The sequence below is a fragment of the Pelobates fuscus genome, chromosome 1, assembly GCF_036172605.1.
Source record: "Pelobates fuscus isolate aPelFus1 chromosome 1, aPelFus1.pri, whole genome shotgun sequence".
NCBI classification, from domain to species: Eukaryota; Metazoa; Chordata; class Amphibia; order Anura; family Pelobatidae; genus Pelobates; species Pelobates fuscus.
The window spans coordinates 30,145,540-30,169,407 of record NC_086317.1 but is presented as its reverse complement, the minus strand read 5'-3'; the positions used below and the strand labels follow the sequence as shown (position 1 = coordinate 30,169,407).

The following is a 23,868-nucleotide window of genomic DNA, read 5'->3' as shown; positions in this document are numbered from 1 at the left end:
AGGGCAAACAAAGAGGCCAAGGGATATATTAGCACAATAATAGAGTTGATAATCAGTTAAATCCTACTGATTATCTCGGCACCAGCAATTCGGAGCCAGGACCTTGTTTAGTTTAACACCTTCGTTAAAATTCATCATTCTTATTTCTTATTTAAAATGTGAGCACAAAATAAGTAAAATATATGTATACGCACATATGGTAGAGTAGACATGATCTAAAATGGATTAAAAACAGACAGACCTAGTGCACTCTGTATGGAACTTATGAAAAATTGAATAAAAGGAATAAAACTCACAAGTGTAGAGCCGGATCAGGCTCTATAGAATGTGTCCCAAGTTGCCTATTCAGGCTTGGATATCCAGAAACACCAGGGATGCAGGAATTGCCAGGATGAAAAACACATTTATTGAATAGTAAAAATAAATAACACTAAATAAACACGGACTACAATAAATACGATGCCGTAAAAAGCAAGCGTACAAAAACACTGCTTAAGTCCTGTACTGCAAATAACCCAGATATGATGTAAAAGAATCAAGACACATGTGCCAGATCAGCACATTTGGCGGGATATTTAAAGGGGAATCACCCAGGGATTTATCAGCACTGAAGAAGAACACTAAAGGACATAGTCGAAACATGTCTGCTAGTGTTTGAAGTACTGAACCTAAGCAGTGTTTTTGGATGCTTGCCAGATGCTTGCTTTTCACTCCATAGAGATTTGTTTTTGTTTTTTATTAAATTTTTCATAAGTTTCATACAGAGTGCACTGTGTATGTTTGTTTTTAATTCTTTAAGTGCTCTGCAGACAATATTTACTCTACTAACAAATATATATATATATATATATATATATATATATATATATATATATATATATGTATATACAAGTATTACTTATTGTGTGCTCACTTTTTGGGTATATTTGTTTTATTATATTTGTTTTTTATACACCTTTAATACACTGTGAACACACCTCATTACCATTCTAATTTGGATGCTTTATGTATTCAAAATATACATTTTATCTGCAGTCCATAAATCTATTTATTAAAGGGAATATCTAATCACAATAGTCAGTACAGTTTGTTGTAGTTGCAATAGGTACTGTTAGGTTATGGGTACACAAACTCTGGTTATTGTCAAACCTTTTCCAAAACTCCTCTAGTGACCTAGGATTTAGGATGTATGTTCCCCAGTTTTTTTCCAATTGAGATTCCAATAAAAGTTGGACTGTTGGAGGTCTTTGTGAACCTGTCTGGGAACCACTGGCCTAGACTACAAATGTCTAGCAAAACACCAATTTTGTCTGCAACAGTTCATCACTGTGCATGAAGTCCACGATTTTGGATTGGGAATGCCTTACTACTTTCCCCAATTAAAAGCTTGATTAACTGCTAAAATTACATTTGTGATTGTTTAATCCGTGTATCCCTACAAGTCTTTTGTTATTCCATGGAGCTTATTAAAACAGGGATGGGCGTTTTCTAATAGAATTGAATGTCTAAGGAAAGCTTCAGAGACTCCAATTCTTGTTCCTATTGAGGTGGTTTTCAGATAGACCACCTTGTTTTCCAGAATCTCAATTGCATTTAAAAGCTGTGGGAAGGCTTACTTTTATGTCAGTGGTTCACAATAAGCCAATTGAGAGAGAGCTTTTGTTAAGCTAGTGCATCCTACACACTTACAACTATTTAATTGTCACTGTTCTATTATCAACAGCAAAATAAATTTTACAGCTGTATTACCATTGGGCTGTTGTCATTGGTCAGTTTAACAGGTTTACTTTTCAGTGTATGTATCTTAGACACAGTCACGCAAACCGATTCTAGGGCTCTTCCACATTGCTCCAGTGTGGTCAGGCCAGTGCATGTCTATTTATACTTGATCACACTCACATTCGAATGACTCATGTCTGTTTACCCATTGGGTAAGCACTGATGACATCATACATGCCCCGAATTCGGCATTGCTCCGTTCTTGTGTCTTTTGGTGCTCTTTGATGATGTGGCTCAATAGTATTGATGCACCCATTATTTAAACTCCGGTTTTGCCTGATCACCCTTTCTCTGCTTCTTGTATAGCCCAATAGTGTGTTTATGATATTGCTGATTTCCTTGCATTGACATTGGCTTGTTACTCAAATATTCTCTTCTCTATACTCCAGATATTTGGCTTGTCTACCATTTACAATATCTTATGTCCTATAGTTACATTAAAGGAACACTATAGGGTCAGGAACACAAACATGTATTCCTGACCATATAGTGTTAAAACCAGCATCTACCCCTCCCATTGCCTCCCTAAATATAGTAAAATCTTACTTTTATTCAAGCTGCTGCTTCTGCCCCTCATCTGTCTTCTAGGAGGCAGATCAGGGGCAGAGCCAGCCCAAGTCAAACACAGCCCTGGCCAATCAGCATCTCCTTATAGAGATGCATTAATTCAATGTATCGCTATGAGGAAAGTTCAGTGTCTCCATGCAGAGGGTGTAGATTCTAAATGGCTGTGCAGCCCACTGTGCAGCACTGCCCCAGGAAGCACCTCTAGCAGCAATCTGAGGAGGTGCCAGTGGAGGTATCCCTAGGCTGTAATGTAAACACTGCATTTTCTGCAATAAGCTGTAGTTATTCTGGTGACTTTAAACCCAGCCACTCTATGGGCTGCTAATACAGACTTTATAGTCTCTGTTGCGAAACTGGGTCTGTGTATTTAGTTTTATTTCTATATTATGAGAGGCAAACAGATTTTGGCACATAGACTCACAAACCTACTTATGCTAGACCCGTACCTATAGCCTTTTTCAGGCTGAAATTCCATTGAAGGGTTGTGGACACAACTTGAGACAGCTCTGGAAAGCAAGTGATCAGTGATTAAATTTTTTTTTATGTGAGTTGTATGTAGTATATATATCATTATGAATAGGTCACGGTAACTATTTAGTCACTCTAGGCATACCCGAGGTACCCTTAAAATGTAGCTGATCATTTCAAACAACTCTTCTAAAAATACTGCAACGTGTGAATTTGATTGACTTGAGTTCAAACTTTACTATATTAACTTATTGTAGAAGAATAAATTAAGGGTTCCCAAGAACTTATATTAGCATTAGCTATCATTTTTCTACTTTATGTTCAATGAGGTTTGTCTTTACTTTTTATATATTTTTTTTTTGTTGGGTAGTTAAAGGATATGCCTATAGATTTAGAAATATTAAAAATGTGCATATTATAAACGTTAAATATTTGAAAATCCAAGACCAATTTACAGTTTCGAGTAGTACTCTACATAAAGAATCTTATAATAAATGTCAGCTTATGTTGGTCATAAGCTATGAATGAACAGTGCAAGCAGCATGTTTTAAACATTCCTTATAAAGGTTTTGCCTGGAGGAAAATAGTACAAATGTATCAAGTCAACTACTGCCATAATCAAAGAGTTGTATGGGGATTGTAGGACACAGTATTTCAATAAAGGTCAATTTAAGCAGTGGGAAAAAGTAGAGGAAGGAGAAGAGAGAGAGGAAAGGTGGAGATAAAGGGGAGATGACACTGGACAAAATACAGTAAAATAAAAGGATGTAACTCAACAAAGAGAGAAACACCATTTGTGATAGACTTACAAGGATTAGGGGTTTTCCCTACCCAGATGGGGAGAAAAAAAAAGCACTAAGGGTAGCCCTGTACAAGATGTAGGGGTGCAATGCAGACTTGTCTAGCAAGTATGCTAAGTTGCCGGTTTAATTCCTGAACACTCAAGGAATGTTTGGGAGCATGTCTGGGTTTGAAGGAAGTTTGTTAAATTGATCTTGGAAATTGTTGTCAAGCCTTCATAAGGGCCCTAACTACATTGGATCCAAAAATTACGCAAGACGGCTTCCATAGAGAGTCAGTGTTGTCATCGTGGAATTTAAAAGGTAAGTCTGAGGACAATGGCCTTGTGTGGTTGCCAACAAATACTGCCACGAATTGTCATGTTGCAAGTAGCGCGGTCTTGTTTGTGTTGTGCACAACTAAATAACATTGCCTCCATGTAGAAATGGCCTTCACACAACGAGAAGACACAATAGAATGCAGGCACATGCTTGGGTCCAGTACATCAGTAGTTACTAAAACATTTTGACCACGGCACATTTTGACAAGACAACCGTTTTCATGGCAAACCTCCTCTATTTTTTTTTTCTTTTTACATTTATCAGCAGCTAATGAATGCAACATTTTCTTGAAGCCTTACTTCAGATATGCATCGAAAACTGACTTATTAATTTTAATTACCTGATGGGAATCCCAATTTTAATGCTGCCAATTATTGAAGAAAGAAAAAAAAACAACAAAAGAAAAACAAACTAATTGTAAGGACTTGTATTCCATCTCTTACAGCCCTACAGTGTTCTGACAAGTGACTATTAAATTCTGTCATTATTTTTATTTTAATTTTTTTCAATAACATATTCTTCATAGTACATTTCGCTTGTATTCCAAGAGATCACCAGTTCAGAAAGCCAAAATGTAGCGTGGCAGAAAATAGAGCAATGAAGCAGAACACGTTTCTGTCAGAAAAAATGGCGGAAAGATTGATAAATCGGTTGCCACTGCTAGAAAAATTGCATATATTCAGAAATGATTGTTAGGGCCCAAAATACTGTGATAACAGTCAAACCAACCGTTTTTATCATCCAGGGTCCTTTTTCCCCTTAAGGCATAAATCAAAAAGCTAACAGAAACCTACTCCTTTTAGGAGACTTACTAAACAGAGGTATTTCATTTCTAACTGTACTGGCCAACTAAGCTGGTTACCAGTCACAAAACAATGATTGAACAGCATGACGTTTTTCTTACCACTAAGGCTTTAACACTCTATGTCTGTGATCAGCAGTCTAGTGAGAAAATCTCAGCAGGCTAAATTGGACTGGGCTGTGTTAATTAAAGGACCACTATAGTGCCAGGAAAACAAACTCATTTTCCTGGCACTATAGGGTCTTTAGGTTCCCTCCCACCCTCAGGGTCCCACTCTCGCTAGGCTCAAGGGGGCTGAAGGGGATAAACACTTACCTTACTCCAGCACCGGGCTCCCTTGGCTCTGGGGAACTCTCATCCTCCTCCCGACGTCAGTGCTCAATGCGCATGCGCAGCAAGAGCTGCGTGCGCATTCAGACAGTCTATAGGAAAGCATTTCTCAATGCTTTCCTATGGACGTCCAGTGTCTTCTCACTGTGATTTTCACAGTGAGAAGCGCGGAAGCGCCTCTAGCGGCTGTCAGTGAGAAACCTGGGGGACCTGGCACCCAGACCACTTCATTGAGCTGAAGTGGTCTGGGTGCCTATAGTGGTCCTTTAAAGTGATACTATATTGTTAGGAATACAAATCTGTATTCCTAACACTATGGTGCTCTCTGCCTCACCCATCACTCACAGCCCCTGGCCAATAAAGGGTTAAAAACCCTTTTTTCATTTACCTGATTCCACCGCTGATGTCCCTCGGTGCTCCGCCTCCTACAAAGTCATCCAAGCGCATTAGACTGTCCCTATGTCACGGTAATAATACCCCAACACGCAAGAATAGTCCAGATAGTCTAGAGGCAAGAAAGCAAGATATTTCTTACCGGGCCTTAGAATGGCTGGACTTGACGAGGACAGGAAAAGACAGAGTCCAGAATGAGCCGAGGTCAAGGGGACAGAGAGACAGCGTAAACTAGAACAAGCCAAGGACTGGTACACAGGAGAGAAAACCGGCAAACAAGTCAAAGCAGGGATAAAGAGAAAACGGAGTCAGGAACAAAGCCAAGGTCAAGCACCAAAAACCACAACTGAACGATACAAGCACTAAAGGGAACTGAACCAGAAACCACGATAGGGCAGGGAGCTAAGGGAAAGGTGAGTGTCATATCCATGCCCCCAATACGTGAGAGTATTGGGAATGTGCAATGACATGGGCCAATGGGAGACCTTTTTTATTTTTAGCTCCCACTGTCCCTTTAAATGCGCGCCCGCTATGCGTGGCGCGTTCCCAGTACCAGGCACGTCACGTGGCCGCTTCTCGCGGTCCGTGCACGCCTCCCCTTCAGATGCAGGGCGGCGGGCGGCGGAGAAGGAGGACCTCGCCTGGCTCCTGCAGAGGGTAAGTACCGATACACCCTATTGAAAAGCATTACTTTAATGCTTTCCTATTGGGATTTCACTGACACTGGATGTCCTCATGCAGAGCGTGAGGACGTCCAGCGTTGTTTGGGTGACACAGATCCTGGTAAACACCCGGAGGCACCTCTAGTGGCTGACTGGAAGAAAGTCACTAGAGGCAGACTTAGTTCTGTAATGTAAACATTGCAGTTTCTCAAAAACTGCAATGTTTGACATAGCAGGACTAAGGGGGACAGGAACAGTGCACCCAGACCATTTCAATGAGTGTGTCCCTTCAAATAGCAGCTGAAACTGCTACAAGTAAGTATTAACCCTAGAACCAGGGAAAAGGTGCACTTTTAATACCCTGGGTTGTGTACAGTTGTAATCAAACTTGTTAAACCCCATGGAAAATCAGATTTGTTGTAAAAATGTACAGACTTTCAGCTGTTTGCAATGAACAAATCAAACAAAAGCAATTGAAATAGCTCAACACAACAAATGCTTCAAGTGGTTTAATCAAATTCAACTGAAAATGCAACTAATAATGACTTCTCCAGTCTCAACAATATTCAACTCCTTCATGGCAAGCATCTTTAGTACTTAGTAGAGCACCCTTTTGCTGTTATGAGCTGCACGGACGGAGGAGAGAGAAGGGAGCTGACAGGAGCTGCGGTGAAGGTAAGTTACAGCTTCCTGACAGCCCCCCTCCTACAGCCCATCCACTGGACCACCAGGGAGTGAGAGCCCCCCTCCCTGGCCAGCTAACAAGCAGGGAGGGGGGACGAAAAAACAAATAAAAAAAATAATAATAAAAAAAAATAATAATAAAAAAATAATAATAATAATACAAAAAATAATAACATTAAAAAAAAAATATATCACAATAATAATAAAATAATAATAATTAATAAAATGCCCACCCCCCACCAATGCTCTGCACTCACACACACACACACACACACACTGCACTCACACACACTCATACACACACTGCACTGCATTCATTATATACACACACTGCATTCATACACACACTCATACACACACTGCACTGCATTCATTATATACACACACTGCATACACACTGCATTCATACATACACACATACACACACTGCATTCACACTGCACTCATACATACACACACACTGCACTGCATTCATTATATACACACACTGCATACACACTGCATTCACACTGCACTCATACACGCACTGCATTCATTATATACACACTGCACTCATATACACACACTGCACTGCATTCATTATATACACACTGCATACACACTGCACTGATACACACACACTGCACTCATATACACACACGACACTCCATTCATTATATACACACTGCATTCATACACACACTGCACTCATACATACACACTGCATTCATTATATACACACTGCACTCACACACTGCACTCATATACACACACTGCACTCATATACACACACTGCACTGCATTCATTATATACACACTACACACACACTGCACTGCATTCATTATACACACACTGCACTCATACACACACTGCACTCCATTCATTATATACACACTGCATACACACACAGCATTCATATACACACTGCATTCATACACACACACACACTGCATTCATTATATACACACACTGTAAATAAATATTAAATTAATATAATTTTTTTAGGATCTAATTTTATTTAGAAATTTACCAGTAGCTGCTGCATTTTCCACCCTAGTCTTATACTCGAGTCAATAAGTTTTCCCAGTTTTTTGGGGTAAAATTAGGGGCCTCGGCTTATATTCGGGTCGGCTTATACTCGAGTATATACGGTAGTTAGTTTGGTTATTTGCAATGGATGTGTTATTGCTCAATTTATAGTTTCATTTACTGATATATACTTTGTATGTTTTTCTTAACAGTAAAAGCCAGAAGTGCACAGCTAGCAAAAATCAAGTGGGTTGTTAGCATTGTATTCTATGTAATACAGGTAAGTGAATTTTGCATTGTTTTTGTTATATATTGGTAATAACTCTGTAATACTTTTTATGCAAACATATTTATTGTTATTACGTTTTTATCATATACAATCAAGCCTTAACTTGTCAGTAAATGGGCAGATCAATTACTTACTTAGCATATCCCTTTCTAATTAGCCCAGCGATAACCAATATGTATCTGTCCAGTTGTTGCTGACTTACATGATCTTCAGCTACCGTTTGGCTGTGCACATGTTAGCTGGGGATTACGGGTATTGTAGTTAAGTAACAGAAAGGTACCACTACTAGCTGAGAGTATATGGATGCTGTATGGTATGCACACATGGTGTTATTAGCAAGTATGTCAATGTGTAGATTTGACCTACACCGAACTTCTGACTTGAAAGGGGACAGAATGTGAGTATGTGTTTAGCCTCACTCCAGGTTTCTTATTCCCCTGTCCATTTCCAGACTCTGCTTATATTAAACCCTGTGCCTTCCTATTACGGGGCCGGTGCTATCTCTTTTTCTTTGGATTTCCTATCCTGGAATAGAAAGCATGATCTGTGCCTCTGATGCTCCGAGGTATAATACTCTTGCTTTGTAGTAATGTGCTTCATTTATTTCCTTTATATCTGGAAACATAAATACAATTTATTTGTATGCTGCAGCTCAGTGCCCCCCATTAAAATAAGGACCCTATCACTGGATAGCGTGGAACAAATACTATACTAAACTTATGTATTTCATCCTTTCGGGTGTAACAAACATCTTGTGTGTTACTAATGTGGTTTCTATTATTATTATTGGCATTGATATACTACCAACTTATGCCATAGTGCTTTACAATATTATAAATAAGAAATCTAACAATAAATGAGACAATTACAAAATGTTACAGGAACAATAGGTAGTATGTTGATTAGGACCCTGTTCACAAGAGCTTACAGTCTGGTTTTATGTCATATAACTTCTAACCATCAAAACCACTTTAGCTTAATTGTGTTTTTGTTTTTTTGTGTGCATAGATCATTCATTGCTCAATTATTTGCTATTTAGGGATAAATCACTTTATTTCTGCAGCCCTAGGCACACCTCCCCTGGCTTTGACTCACACAGCCTCCATATACACTTCCTAAAAAAAAGTGTTCATTTAGAACCTATTTTAGCAGCATGTATTTGCTATAGAAGTTCTTTCCTTTGCTATGTTAATTGTCAAGTGCAAAGCAGCTGTGGTGTTAAAAAAAATCTTAGTTAGTTAAAAAACAGTAAGACGATATACAAATTTCTAATGACCATTTTTCATGAAAACATAAAAGATTTTCTAGACACAAGAATTTTTTAAGTTGTAAAACATGTGCTCTATATAGTGTACCGGTAGTTTGTTTTAAGCTGCATGCTACAACAACAGGTTGGGTGATAACTGCTATGCTAATAAGATTTGTAAACGAAAACAAACACATCAGACAGCATTAAAGTGTTGAAATGTTGCACTAACAAAATATGTGTGAAATCAAATTGAGCAATTCTAACATTTTGTTTCATGGGTGATATAACATGGCTCTTGAAACAGCCTACATCTTAGCAATGTGTTTACAGATCTCGTGAATGTAAAATGTAAAAGCAACTGGCTTTACAGCATAGAGAAATATGCTGAAAAGTAAATCTAGTAAAATTAAAATTAACAGTATCAGAGGGAGCTGTGTATTAAAGGAACACTATAGCGTATAGTACCCCTCTCCCTAATTTTATACAGGTCTCCCGTTTCCCATTTGCAAAGCCCCCGATGGTGATTTTACTCCTGGGGAGGAGCGGGATGGGACAGTGGAAGGCGAGATTTACTTCCCTAAACCTTTCCTACGTGAGGGCCACCATCTTGATCTGTCGCATCCTCCTGTGCTTTGAGTACATCACTAGAGGATCCTGCAAGACCACTGGATCCTCAGTAAAGATAGCCAACTTTTTAGGTTCAAGGTGCCCTTAATATTTCATTATTTTTCCAAGGCACCCCAAGTCAAAATTTCTAGGTCGTATATCTGTACAGCGCTGCGGCATATGCTGGTGCTATAATGTATGGTGTTTGAAGGGGTGCTTTTATACAGTTTTAGTGTTTTAATATGTAATGTTTGTAATGTTTGCGTTTGATTGCAGAGGTGTGTTTAAGTGTAATGTTCACTTTTAAATGTGGATGTGCATTTGTGTGAAGTATTTGTATTTGAGTGCAAGGGTGTGCTTGTATATCATTTTGGAGTTTGAATGCATGGGTGGGTTTGCATGTAATTTGTGTTAGATTGCAGGAGTGTGTTTGTATGTTGTTCTGGTGTTTGACTGCTTGGATGTATGCACATACACTACCACATACATACATACTTACACAGATATACATGCACATTAACACACAGATACATATATATACACCAACACATACCCACAAATTCATATAGACAGGGACACATACACACACACATAAATACACACACCAACTGGCACATACACACACACCTTAACACACACATACATCGACATATACACACAGAAATGCATACCCAGACACACAGATACATGCACCCTGACACACACAAACACTGACACATGCACATATGATGACACAGATACACACACTGACATAAAAACACTGACACATGCACTCACCATGACACAGATACACACACTTACATAAAACCACACACCCTGACACACTGATGCACACTCTAATACACAGATGCACATACAGAGATGCACATCCTGACACACATATGTGTGCTCACACAGATAATACACAGAAGCAAACTGACATATATACACACACACACACACACACACACACACATGCACACACACACTCACAATCTGACATAAACAAATGCAGGTGATGTTTTTTATATCTGCAGCCACCCTCCTGTTAGCTTAACTTGGGTGGCTTGATTGGAGTCTGGTCCTGCTGCTGGCTGAAGGGATTGAGGGGTCTTTGTGCTCCTCTCCCCTCATGCTGCCTCTGTAGCTGCCTCCCCTCCCTCCCGCTGTCTCCCTGCATGAAGATGGGAGGAAGTGACAAGCTGTCACTTCCTCCTAGCCTGCCGACACTACAGGATCCAGCCGCGGTCTTAAAAGGCTGTGGCACCCGACCAGGCCACTGTTCAACAGCAATGATTCCAGGTGCTATAAAAATACTAAAGTTTTAACCCTCTATATGTGAAATTCTGTTTGAATTCACTTTGAATTCTTGCTTTAGTAAATAACCCTACATCACATTGTCGCTAAAAAGTTCTATAAAGAAGATGGTTTTGCTGAAATCAACAAGTCCACCCTATTTCTCTTCTGGATATATTGCAGCAACAGCAGGCTGGAGGTCCCCACAGGCATGCGAATACTGAACAGCCAACCTTTGCGATAGCATGACTTTTACGGGCAGCTATAGTCGGCATCTCCAGATATAACTATAATAGCGGCATGTACCATTCTGTTCCTGGCAGCCTTATAATTGAGGCTTCCAGTAACAGCTTTATATGTCAGTGAGACTCCTTAGTACTGCTTGACTGGCTGTACCATTAGTGACCGATTATCCCTGGCTGCAGCAATGTGTGACGAGATTAACTGTTACTGGACTATCATCAAGGGGAGAGTTGGGGGTGATAGGTTTAAAACTGTAATTCACTCCTTGCAGTATACCTTAAAATATTAATTAACATCCTAGACATATTTGGAATTATCAATCAGACCTAGGGAGGTGCATGGGCAAAACATTTGGTTCGGGTCGGCACTTCGGTTCGCTTCGGGACTTTGGCAACTTGGGACTTTAGCATTTCCCTGACCATAACCCTACTCCCAAACCTACCCTAACCCTACCCTAACCCTACCCTACCCCTGTCATCATTCACGTAATTTTCCCTCCCTCTCTTGTTTTGCCACTTTTCGGCACTTCGGAAATTCGGCACTTCGGACATTCGGAAGCATCCAAATGTTCGAATTGCCCGAAAGTTGTCCGAATTCACATTCGGACTGAAACAAATTTCACATGTCTAATCAGAACTAATAATCCAATCTGTTTTTTTGAGTTATTTTTCTTTAGTTGTACTTGCAAAGAAATGAAAACACGTTTTTTCACCTCTATTTTTTAATACGGAATATTGTGTTCTAGATTCATACAATGTATCTGAAAAAAGCTCAAAAGCTACTTTTTTTTTTTCTTTTAAATTCTTTATTTTATTTGTGCGTAAAGGAACAACAAGCGTGCAGAGCCACAACAGCAGCTGCAAGCATTTTCATATCATTGCAAAGTGTGGCAAGTTAAAACAGCACATTTTTTTTTGTTTAACATGAAAAGAACAAGTTATGAGGCATCAGTAGTGTGTAGTATACATGCTAAGTTAAAGATTCATATGATGACGTCAGTTACGTTTAAGCATCTGGTATGATAAGTAACATTACATTTGCAAGGGGGGAGATGAGTATACTTATGGCAATATTGCAACGTTATAGAGGATTGCAGTCTAAATTAATGCTTGCTACCGAGGTGATGGGCTAGAGAGCCTAAGGTGCCTCTCTATGCGTGTTACATGTTGGGAATTAATAAAAATAAGAAAATAAAAATGAACGATTTTTGATCTAAAGTTAAACCAGCGTAAGTCATAAAACTATTGTTTGCTAAGCGAGGGGCGTTAGCTTTTAGACAGTGACATTTGGTGTGAAACAAAATAAGCTATTACAAAACATTGGTTAGATCTCTGAATGTCTAGTTAAGACTTTGAATGATAAAATAATAATCAAGAAATACCAGCTAGCCATGTGTGGTAGGTTTCTATAATGAGAAACAAAAATGCTGAAACCTGGCTTTCATGAAAATTATTACAAGCTGATTTAAAGCAGTAAGTATGAAGTTACCTGCTGAACATAAACATGCTAAATAAAACAGTCGAGTGGCTAACAGTTGTAACTGCTCAGCAGGCCACCCCATGGTAACTGTGCTTTGAGTAGGCAAAGACAAAGTGAAAACATATATTAAAATAAACATATTTAAAATAAACTCTGTTTGGAGATATAAAGATGACTGCTGTCCGTTTCTAATGGATGCCAGGAGGGGACAAAATAAGGGACAGTGAGTCCCAGTGAGTCCATTCACAGTTCCCACCCTAACCAATGCCTTCAGAGGGTAGGAAACAGTCCGGCATGTTGTGGGGATAGCGGGAGCTGCTTGGGTTCATTGCTGTCTCAATGCTGTCCTGCCGTCCCAGCCGGGGTGCTGTGTGCGGTCTTCTGTGTATGGGGTCCCCTCTCCTCTTCTCCCGAGGGGCATGGTGCTCAGCAGCCATGTGGTCTGGGGTTTTCCTCCTCAGGTAAACTTGTGATGCCCTGACTCGGTGGGTCTTCATTGCTGCGTTTCTGTAGGCACTCCATCTTCTCCTGTCAGGGTCCCGGGTTATGTGGTTCCTCCGATATCTGGGGACGCGTCGGGGTCGTGGGCGCCTGATTAAGCCTGCCCCCATGCGGGCCCTCAGCTGAGCGCGAGATCGATGGACCGGCACGGCATCATGTTTTTTGGGCATATCACGCTGTGCAGTGGTGGGAGATCTGTTGGAGATACGTTCCCAAAACTCCTCGCATATTTTGTCAAATTGAGTGTTGAAGCGCTCCCTCCATGTCATATTAGGTATGATCTCTTGGGGATGGGAGTGCTGTGATGCGGCAGCCATCTTGAGACCGCCATGCGGTTGGTGGCACTGCAGGGGATTCTGCTGCAGTGAATAGGTGAGTTTCCCCAGCGGGGACCGGGATATCCCCCACCGGTCCAGGGGGGGGGGGGGGGTTGCGGGGCTGCCCTACGAGTGTTGTTGGAAGCATGCCCCATGTCAGGAGATCGGCCGCCTCCCCCAGGCACCAGGCTGCATACCAAACTAGGCCTCATAGCTGGACGTCACAAAGACTTGATTTTACGGGTCAACTCAGGTACCTGCGTGTTCCTGCTCAGAGCCAGGCTGGATTATAGTTGTGGGAAGTTGCCTCCCAAGCAGAATTGAGCAAAACAGGCTTGTATAGAGCTGTATTGTGCCGGAGTCTTCACAGAACACGTCCAGCCATCTTGGTTGTCCAGCCCCGCCCCCTCAAAAGCTACTTTTAAAAACTATATTATGCATGAGTGAACTGTAAGAGAACGCTTCATATTGTGGTGGAATGAACATGTAGCAAAATTGCCAAAAAAGCTTCAGTCACAAATGCATGTTTAGGCATAGCCCCGGTCAATATTATATGGGATACTATGTTGAAGGTGCGTGCGTATGTGTGTGTCACACCAGTTATGCAGCAAATCACTGTGAGAGCTCAGCGCTCTCAAGAGTGAGCCTGTATATATGATGTCTCTTAAATTCTGTCTCTTACCATTAATAATTATTTATGATCACATTGCTGTTATACCCAAGACTTAAGAAAACGTTATTGCATTTGAAGTGAAAACCAATGTCCATTTTAAGAAGAACAATGTCTGTTTGCGCGCAGGATGTATGTATTTATTATTTATCCCCTCCAAGTACCAATGACATGCCATTCATTGCCTAAGCTTCAGCCTTTAAGAGGTTAATATTGTATGAATCAAAACAAGCATTTAAGGGCACGGTAAGAATTAACAGTAGCTTGAAGAGAAGCTATCTCATAATAGCTCAGCTGGGGGAGCTGGTCATCAGCTTGTTCAATGCTTGTTGCCGAAACACTTTTGTTTTACAGTGAAATATAAGGTAATTAAATATTTGTCAAGATGAACCAAATTGTAATATTTTTAGGCTTCCCCCTGCTTCTAGATCAGGGGAAGGCAACCTTTGGCACTCCAGGTGTTTTGGACTACATCTCCCATAATGCTCTCACAGCCATAATGCTGGCAAAGCATCAAGGGAGATGTAGTCCACAACATCTGTACTAGATTATCCCTCTTACTTACCAACCAAGTGTCCCAATATCCGAGGTAAAGTCCCTAGTCTGGGCCCATATCCCTCTTTTCTATCCTAATGTCACTCTTTTTTAGTAACAAAGTATTCTTGGTGTGTCTGAATGTATAACAGAGCTTCACAGCAATAATGCAATAATGTGTCTTTAAATTACAATAAATGTATTTAGAAACCTGTTTGTGCAAATAAGACACAATGTTCTTGTTGTAAATGACATTTTAGTTGAACAAATTGTTAGTGGAAAGTCACCTAACACTTCTGAGAACAGCTCCGCTCAGAACACACTTTTAAAATGTTAGTGTCCCTCTTTGTCCATTTAAAATGCTGGGAGATATTGTGTGTCATATGTGGAGGAATAAAATAGCTGAATTTTGTCAGGTTAATGAGACTTATTTTATCCTCTCAGTGTTAGGGAGTTCCGCAACACGTTATTGCTGCTGTTAATGCTATTCAGTATTGGCGGTTAGTGATCCAGAGTCTTCTATACCTGTGTCTCAACTCTGATAACCAAGTCACTGTATGCGACATGAAGGGTTTGGAATGTGGGCATGTGCAAGATGGTGGATGTTGGTGGATATATGAGCAGCCACTGACAGGTGATGTGAATAAGACTGATTCTAATGTTACAATGGCACCTGTCAAGAGGTGGAATATATATGACTGAAAAGTCAGTTCTTGAATTCTATGTGTTGGAAGCAGAAAAAATGGGCAAGCAAATAGATCTGAGTGACTTTGACAAGGGTCAGATAGTGATAGCTAGATGACTGAGTCAAAGCATCTTCAAAGCAGAAAGTCTTACGGCGTGTTCCTGGTATGCGGTTTAGGATCTACCAAAAGTGGGACATGGAAGCAAAAATGATGAACCAGGGTCAGGGACGCCCAAGGTTTATTAATGCACGTGTAGAGCAAAGGCTGGCTGGTCTGATCTGATCACAGAGAAGAGGTACTGTAGCTCAAATTGCTGTATAATAGTGTCCATAATAGGAAGGTGTCGTAACACACAGTGCATCGCAGGTTAATGTGTATAGGGCTGTGTAGCTGCAGAGCAGTAAGAGTGCCCATGTTGAATTCTGTCCACCACCAAAAGTGTCTTCAATGTGGACGTGAGCGCCAGAACTGGACCATGCAGCAATAAGGTTGCCTGGTCTGACGAATCACGTTTTCTTTTTGATAAGGCAGACGGCCAGATGCGTGTGTCTCATTTACCAAGGAAAAAAGGCAGGCTGGCGGAGGCAATGTTATGGGTCAATGTTCTCCTGGGAACCCTTGGGTCCTGGCATTCATGTGAATGTTACTTTGACACATACCACCTACCTAGAGATTGATGCAAACCTCATATACGCCTTCATGGTATTGGCACACCGACAAACTGAGAGCAAGTGTGTCAAATGGTTTGCTTCCGCTACACTTTTTGGGCATGGGATGGGTGAGGCATGCCTAGTCTCACCTTCCCTGTAGGATCTCCTGAATGGTCGTGGAATCCAGGAAGAGGGAGGCGCGATTGTATTGTAGTAAGTGGCAGCATAAACTCTCTCATAATTTTGTTTCCCAGATCTTGTCCAGATACGTTACCAAGATAACCTCCATTCATAAGTGATGGATTTTTTTTGTGCTAGAGAAGCAGCATTTGTTTACAAATAGTTTAATTAATGGTTTACATGAATGAATGCAGTTAATACTGGGTTTCAATCAGGGGAGGGCTGGCAGCCTTAGGCCTGGGGGGAAAAAACAGTCAAGTGGCCCATTGCACCACCAAATCAGTTCACCATCCATGCCCACCTTTTTCTGGTTTTATAACAGATATTGATGTTATGCTAATCAGTAGCTCTTTGCCATACCATTCCTTCACGGCTCTGACTTTCAATGTTGTCAGAGCGCAGGCTGAGAATCTCTGAGCCTGTGCTCTGACTCACTAACTGAGCGCCGGAACCACGAGGGAGAGGATATGATCTGACTGCACCTACTGCTGGTGCGCACCAGTGGACCACCAGCGAATCGTTTAAATTGAATATGCTGGTGTACCCAACTTGTGAGCTGTGTTGGCTGCCGGGTGCCTCTGTTGTCATGGCACCCTGCATGACCGCACAGCTTGCACACCCCAACGGCTGGCCCTGCTGACACACACTGACGTTACTACTTAGACATCCCTCAATATTAATACAGACATCAGAGTAAACACCAATAAACTGTGGAAACAGAGCTGATCCCCCCAAATGTATAAAGGTTTGCTTAATCATGCCTCCTCCTCTCTCTCTCCCTCTCTCATGTGCTGCTCTGTAGGCTGGGAGGAAGTGAAGAGTAATCACATCCTCCCAGCACAGCACCACCTGTGGCTGCATGGGGAACAGCTGTTTAATGTAATGCTTGCAGGACGGCCAGCTGCCGCAGAACCTCTTTGTTCCCGTCTCTGCAAAGGGCTCCAGGCACTGCTTGTTTTGAGTGTGAGCCACTGTAAATTAGGGGCAGAGGGCTGAGGGCACTTGCACTGCGGTAAAGACGGGTCTGGGCAGGAGGAGAGTGCAGTGCAATTAGTGCTCTCCCCTCCTGTGGGTCACCAGTAGACTGGTGCACCTGCCCAGGATCAGAGCCGGTGCAAGGATTTTTGCAGGCCTAGACAAAATATAAATTTGCCGCCCCCCCATGTGACATCACAATGCCCCACCCATATGATCTGCCATATGAACTAACGCCAGTGCTGCACACCGTGTGTGTTTACATTAAAAAGCCTGCAGGGACCAGCTATAGACACCAGAACCACTTCATTAAGCTATAGTGTCCCTTTAATGTGAGGAAAATTATAAATTAGTGTCACTAATAATATACTAGATTGCCTACTTACAACCAGATAAGGATGATGATGGGCTGCAGTTTGGCTCCACTGGTCTGGTGTAGAACAGGATCTCTGGAGGCTGTTTGCAACTGTGGTCACAAAATTCAATGTTCTGGTAGAATTGGAAGCAGCTCCATTTTTGGGGGGCCCCTTACACAGCTCAAGGTCTGGGCCCCAGTGCCTGACGGTGAGTATGCCCATAAGGTACACTCATAAGTCCACTTATATGTTCCACCCACCCATGAGTTCGCTCACAGGGAGTGGAGTGTGTAGGGGATGTGTTATGTGTTATTGTAGAGGATCTAATATGTGTGCTTATGGTATGTAGTGTATAGGGATACCAGTTTGTGCAGGTGATGCAGTGTGTTTGTGTGTAGTGGAAGCAGTGTGTATTTGTGTATAAGGGATGTATTATGTGTTTCTGGTTGTGTGTAAGGGATGCATTGTGTGAATCTGTGTTTGTATGCATAAGGGATGCAAGGTGTGTGTCTGTATGTGTGTGCATTGAGTGTAAGAGATGCATTGTGTGTGTGTGTGTGTGTATGTAAGAAAAGCAGTGTCTGTGTTTGCATGTGTGTGTAAGGGTTTGCATTGTCTGTTTCTGTGTATGTGTGCAAAGGATGCATTGTCTTTGTGTGTAAGGGTTGCATTGTGAGTGTGTGTAATGGATGCATTGTGTGTTTCTCTGTGTGTAAGGGATGCATTGGTGCGTAGTGTGAAACAGCTCCCTGTCTTGCCCCCTGTCTTATAGAGCTGTCCCTTCTGTCCCTTAGAGCTCTCCCCTGCCCCTTAGTGGTCTCTCCTCTCCCCCACCCTCCCCTAGCAGTCTCTTCTCACACTCACACACCCTCCCTGTGCTCTTCTCATCCCCCCCTCCACCCTCCCTGTGTTATTCTCACTCCCCCCCTCCATGTGTTCTCCTCACCACCCCTGTGCTCTTCTCATCCCCCCTCCACCCTCCCTGTGTTCTTCTCACTCCCCCCTCCATGTGTTCTCCTCACCCCCCTGTGTTATTCTTACTTCCCCCTCCACCCTTCCTATGCTATTCTCATCCCCCCTCCACCCTCCCTGTGTTCTTCTCACTCCTCCCTCTATGTGTTCTCCTCACCCCCCCTGTGTTCTTCTTACCCCCCTCCTCCCTGTGTTCTTCTTACTTCCCACCCTTGTTTTTCTTACTCCCCCCTTGTTCTTCTTACTCACTCACCTGTTCTTCTTACCCCCTTCTTATTATTACTCCCCCTTCTTCTTACCCCTTCTTCTTATTGCTACCCCTTCTTCTTATTGCTCCCCCTTCTTCTTACCCCCCTCTTCTTCTTCTTACTCCCCCCTTCTTCTTCTTAACCCTCCTACTTCTTCTTACTCCCCCTTCTTCTTCTTACCCCATCTTCTTCTTCTTACCCCCCCTTCTTCTTACTCCCCCTTCTTCTTACTCCCCCTTCTTCTTCTTACTACTCCCTCTTCTTCTTAATACCCCTTCTTCTTCTTACTCCACCCTCTTCTTCTTACCCCCTCTTCTTCTTACTCCCCCTTCTTCTTCTTACCCCCCCTTCTTCTTACTCCCCCTTCTTCTTACTCCCCCTTCTTCTTCTTACTACTCCCTCTTCTTCTTACTCCCCCTTCTTCTTCTTACTCCCCCCTCTTCTTCTTACCCCTTCTTCTTCTTCTTACTCACCACTCTTCTTCTTCTTACCCCCCTCTTTTTCTTATCTCCTCTCCTTCTTACTCCCCCCTCCCCCTCTTCTTATTCCCCCTCTCCTTACTCCCCCTCCCCCTCTTCTTCCCCCCTCTTTTTCTGATCTCTCCTTCTTACTCTCCCCCCCTCTTCTTACTCCCCACCCTCCCCTCTTACTCCCCCCTCCCCTCTTCTTACTCCCCCCCTCTTCTTACTCCCCCTTCTTCTTACTCTCCCCTCCCTTCTTACTCCCACCTCTTCTTATTCCCCCTCCTCTTACTCCCCCTCCTCTTATTCCCCCCTCCCCTTACTCCCCCTCCTCTTATTCCCCCCTCCCCTCTTACTCCCCCTCCTCTTCTTATTCCCTCCCTCCCCTCTTCTTACTCCCCCCTTCCCTTCTTCTTACCCCCTCCCCTGTAGCATGGCCGAGCTCCTCCTCCCCTGTCAGTCCGGCCGGTTACAGGAAACAGAAACTCCGCGCGGAACAGGAGTTTCTGTTTCCTGTAACCGGCCGGACTGACAGGAAGTGCACACTGAGTGTGCATCTTCCTATCACTCCAGGCCGGGCACTGCGGACCGGACAGGAGCTCGGCCACGCTACAGGGGAGGGGAGGGGAGAAGCAACTGCAGCCGCCTGAGGCTCTTTACAGAGCGCTCAGGCGGCTGCAGCATTAGGACCAGCCCACCGCGGCCGGTCTTAAAAGAATCCCTCCCCTGGTTTCAATACAATTCTTGATAGCTGTGGGGTATGCTAACATCTGTCACAGAGAGCTGCTGGAACACCATAATTGTCTTGGTCAGTTCCTGGTCTGGTTAGATCTCACATCTGTGATGGAAGGTATGCTATGATGGTAAATAAAATGTAAATCTAGAATGAAATGTAAAATATAAAGCAATTTATTTCAGTATGAGTCTAAGGATCCCTCAAAGCTGGCTTAACAACATTGAAAATGTATTTAAAAAATATACAGGGTGAGCCATTTAGTGTACAATGTTAAATGTATTATAGCCTGATGATGTTGTTTTTTTTAATTGCTGTCTTGACAATTTATTCACTGGTGCCAATATCAAAATATGCTCAATAGGAAACAATAGAATCTGAGACATAATTTTATCTTTAAAATATGGAGTGGCTGTTTGTCAACAGACATTTATTTGGGAGTAACAGGGGGAGATTATGTGATAAAACGTATTCCTATGGTCTGTGTAGAAGTACAATACAAGTCAAGCTACATTACATGTAAAAAGTAATTATAAAACTGCTGAAAAAAATAATGGTGAAAAAAAAAAGACCCCAGCACGGTTCTCTCACACATAAATAAATAATAAAAATAGTAAATTGGATTGTTTTAAATTCTTTAATTAATCATGGGAGGCCCTCTCCTTCCATTCTGTGTTCAGTGGGGTAGAGGGAAGGTATGGGCTAGTGTTAGGGTGGTGGATAATTTATAAATGAATATGGGCCTGGAAAATACACTGCTCTTCTTCCACTCATTGGGTGTAACATGTTCAGCCTCACCTTGCGGTATTAGCAGTAGTTGCTTTCTGATGAATACGGAAGTGCCGTTCAGCGGTCATGCGGCAATATCTCTGACTCCTGCGACATCTTGGTGGCTGCTGGCCGCTGCGGATCCACACTAAGATGTAGCCCCACGTCCGGCCACGCTACTGAAAACGTCAACGTGCATGTGACGTCACGTAAAGGACGCGTACGCACGTTCTGGGGTCAAAGGCCGGGTACGGCCAATCGGATCTGAAGGAGGCTTATTTAAACTTCTTTTTCCTTTTACTCATTGCCCTGTCGTGGTTTCCATTAGTGGTTGTCCGAGAGTGTGTTCCTGAGCGTTTATTTTTGGATTTTGACTTTGACTTCGTTTGGCTTCCCTGTATTCTGGTATCCCTGACTTTTGTCTCTCTCTTATCGTTGTGTCCCATTCTGTGTCCCTGACCTCAGCAAGTATTCTTTTCTTTTCTTTGGTACGTTAAGTCCGGCCATTCTAAGGCGCGGTAAGACGTTACCTTCTAGTCCTAGGTGTGATACAGTTCTATGTGCAGGATCAATTAGTAATCCTGACATTGGGCAATTACAAATTGTCAGTCCTAATAGTTTCCAGGCCTTATAAAACCTCTACCCACTTTCCTTTATGGAGGACTAGTCTCCTAGTTCAAAAGTGTTAACCCCAACTCCCCACCAGATAACAGGAATCCCTAAACTCCTAGCCACCAACTTACCTAAGCACCCTGCCTACCTGATGTTCTAACTTATAAAAATAAATCTCTAAAACAGACACTATAGTCACCCAGACCACTAAGGGCACTCTCCCTGTCCCCCTAACCCTGCAGCTGAATACATTGCTGTTATAGAGAAAGTGCAAGGTTTTCATTGCTGTGGTAAAATTGCCAGACAGGCACTAGAGGTGCTTCCTGCTGTTTCACGGTGTCTCCATGAAACAGAGATGACACGAATCGGCGCTGGAATCAGGTAAGTATTTAAAATGTTTTTTAACCCTTTGATTCCCCAGGGAGCAGCCACGGAGGCAGGGAGACACTGTATTGTTAGGGATACAGCTTTGTGTTCCTTAAAGGGACACTATTAGTCACCAGAACAACTACAGCTTAATGTAGTTGTTCTGGTGAATATAATAGCTCCCTTCAGGCATTTTCATGTAAACACTGCCTTTTCATGTAAACACTGCCTTTCCAGAAAAAAAGGCAGTGTTTACACCTCCATGTGGCCACTCCTTAGATCTCCACTGGAGGGGCTCCCTGGCTCAGGACTGCACAGTAACCAGCCCTGCCGTTCAGCGTCCCCACGCTCTGCATGGAGACGCTGAATTTTCCTCATAGAGATTCAATGCATCTCTATCACGAGGTCCTGATTGGCGAAAACGGCATTTGGCCCTGCCCCATGCCGATTTTAGCCAATCCAACGTTTTCCCTATGGGAAAGCATTGAATTGGCTAAAAATCGCCCATTTTGATGATGTCACAAAGGGGGCGGAGCCAGTGCTGGAAATAAGTTGAGTTTTAAACTTTTATAGGGGGGTAAGGGGAGGGAGGGGCAAACCACCTAAATGGTTGGTTTAGCACTATAGGATCAGGAATACATGTTTGTTTTCCTGGCCCTGTAGTGATCCTTTAAAGTACATTTCATACGTTGCCCACCGAAATCTTGTTTGAAGAGCCTTTGTCTTCAGGGTGATGAACTAATAACATTCTTGATAATTATGTGCTCCCATCTATATGGCAACAGTTTCTGGAACTTCATCGTCATCTTGCACTAAGCATGGACCATACAAATATTTATTTTGTTTTGATTTTAATATGAAACAGGAAGATGTAATAAAAGACAATTTATACTGAAAAAATATATATATATATATATATTTTTCTACATCTGTAATGCCTCCCCAGAGTGGAGACTGTTACAACAGGGAGCAAGGGAATAACGAAGCCTTATGGGAAAAATGTAAAAACATGATTTACTCTCCACTTACAGATCAAGGATTACATTTTTTTTGCATGTAAGGAAGAGACAGTTTGTTGCAGAGTAAAGCATTTGCTACTCTCTTTATTGAGGACTGTATTTGTATCTGCACACACCTCTTTCCACATAACATTGCTGGTAATATTTTCAATGCACGTGGTTGTTATGGAAAGTAATTGTAACAACCGTCAGTCGTAGCCAGTATGTTGGGGCGTGAACACACCTCTGATGTAATATGTTTATATAAACATAACATAAACTGTATTGAATAGAATGAAGGTGAAATGTAATTTATTCTTATAAGAGGAAATACCGTAGCTTTTTTACTGCAAATATATGTATTATAACCTGTGCACTCCAAATACAAGTTCCCAGGTGATATCTAGAGTGAATATACACTGTCTGGACATAACTACTGAGTTTGTGAAACGTCTTACTTATATAATCACTTCATCTCATTGCCTGGAGTCTCTTGGCACCATTCCATTGTTTATTGGTAAGCCATTTCCAAATGGTTTGACACTAAAATCAGGGTCCCATGTGGGCGTCTGTGGTTCGGCTCCCCGCTGGAGGCTTAGTTATGGCAGAGTGTAACTCCACGTTAATCATACCAAAACACTCCAGGCATGGGCTGTCTTAAAAGGCTGAGAGTACAAACTCACTCACACTCACAGTCAGTCATTGCTTTGGGTTATATCGTAATAGTGGACTGGTATTACAGCTTACTCTGTGCCTCGGCTCTGTGAAAAAAAAAAAGTAAAATCATTCATTTTATATGGCAAAGAGGGAGGACATGTTTAAATAGGGACAGGGATACTAAAGCGTTAACAATACTCTTATGTATTCCTAATACTTTAGTGTTCG

The 23,868-nt window shown here is 42.1% G+C and overlaps 1 protein-coding gene across 1 annotated transcript in view; it reads left to right on the top strand.

Moving 5' to 3' along the window:
* Positions 1 to 23,868, top strand: part of GET1 (guided entry of tail-anchored proteins factor 1) — a 64,157-nt gene that overhangs the window by 12,413 nt on the left and 27,876 nt on the right. Inside the window, exon 3 of the mRNA XM_063447191.1 lies at positions 8,028 to 8,095. Coding sequence (XP_063303261.1) covers positions 8,028 to 8,095 — 68 coding nt within the window. The remainder of the gene's footprint in view (positions 1 to 8,027; positions 8,096 to 23,868) is intronic.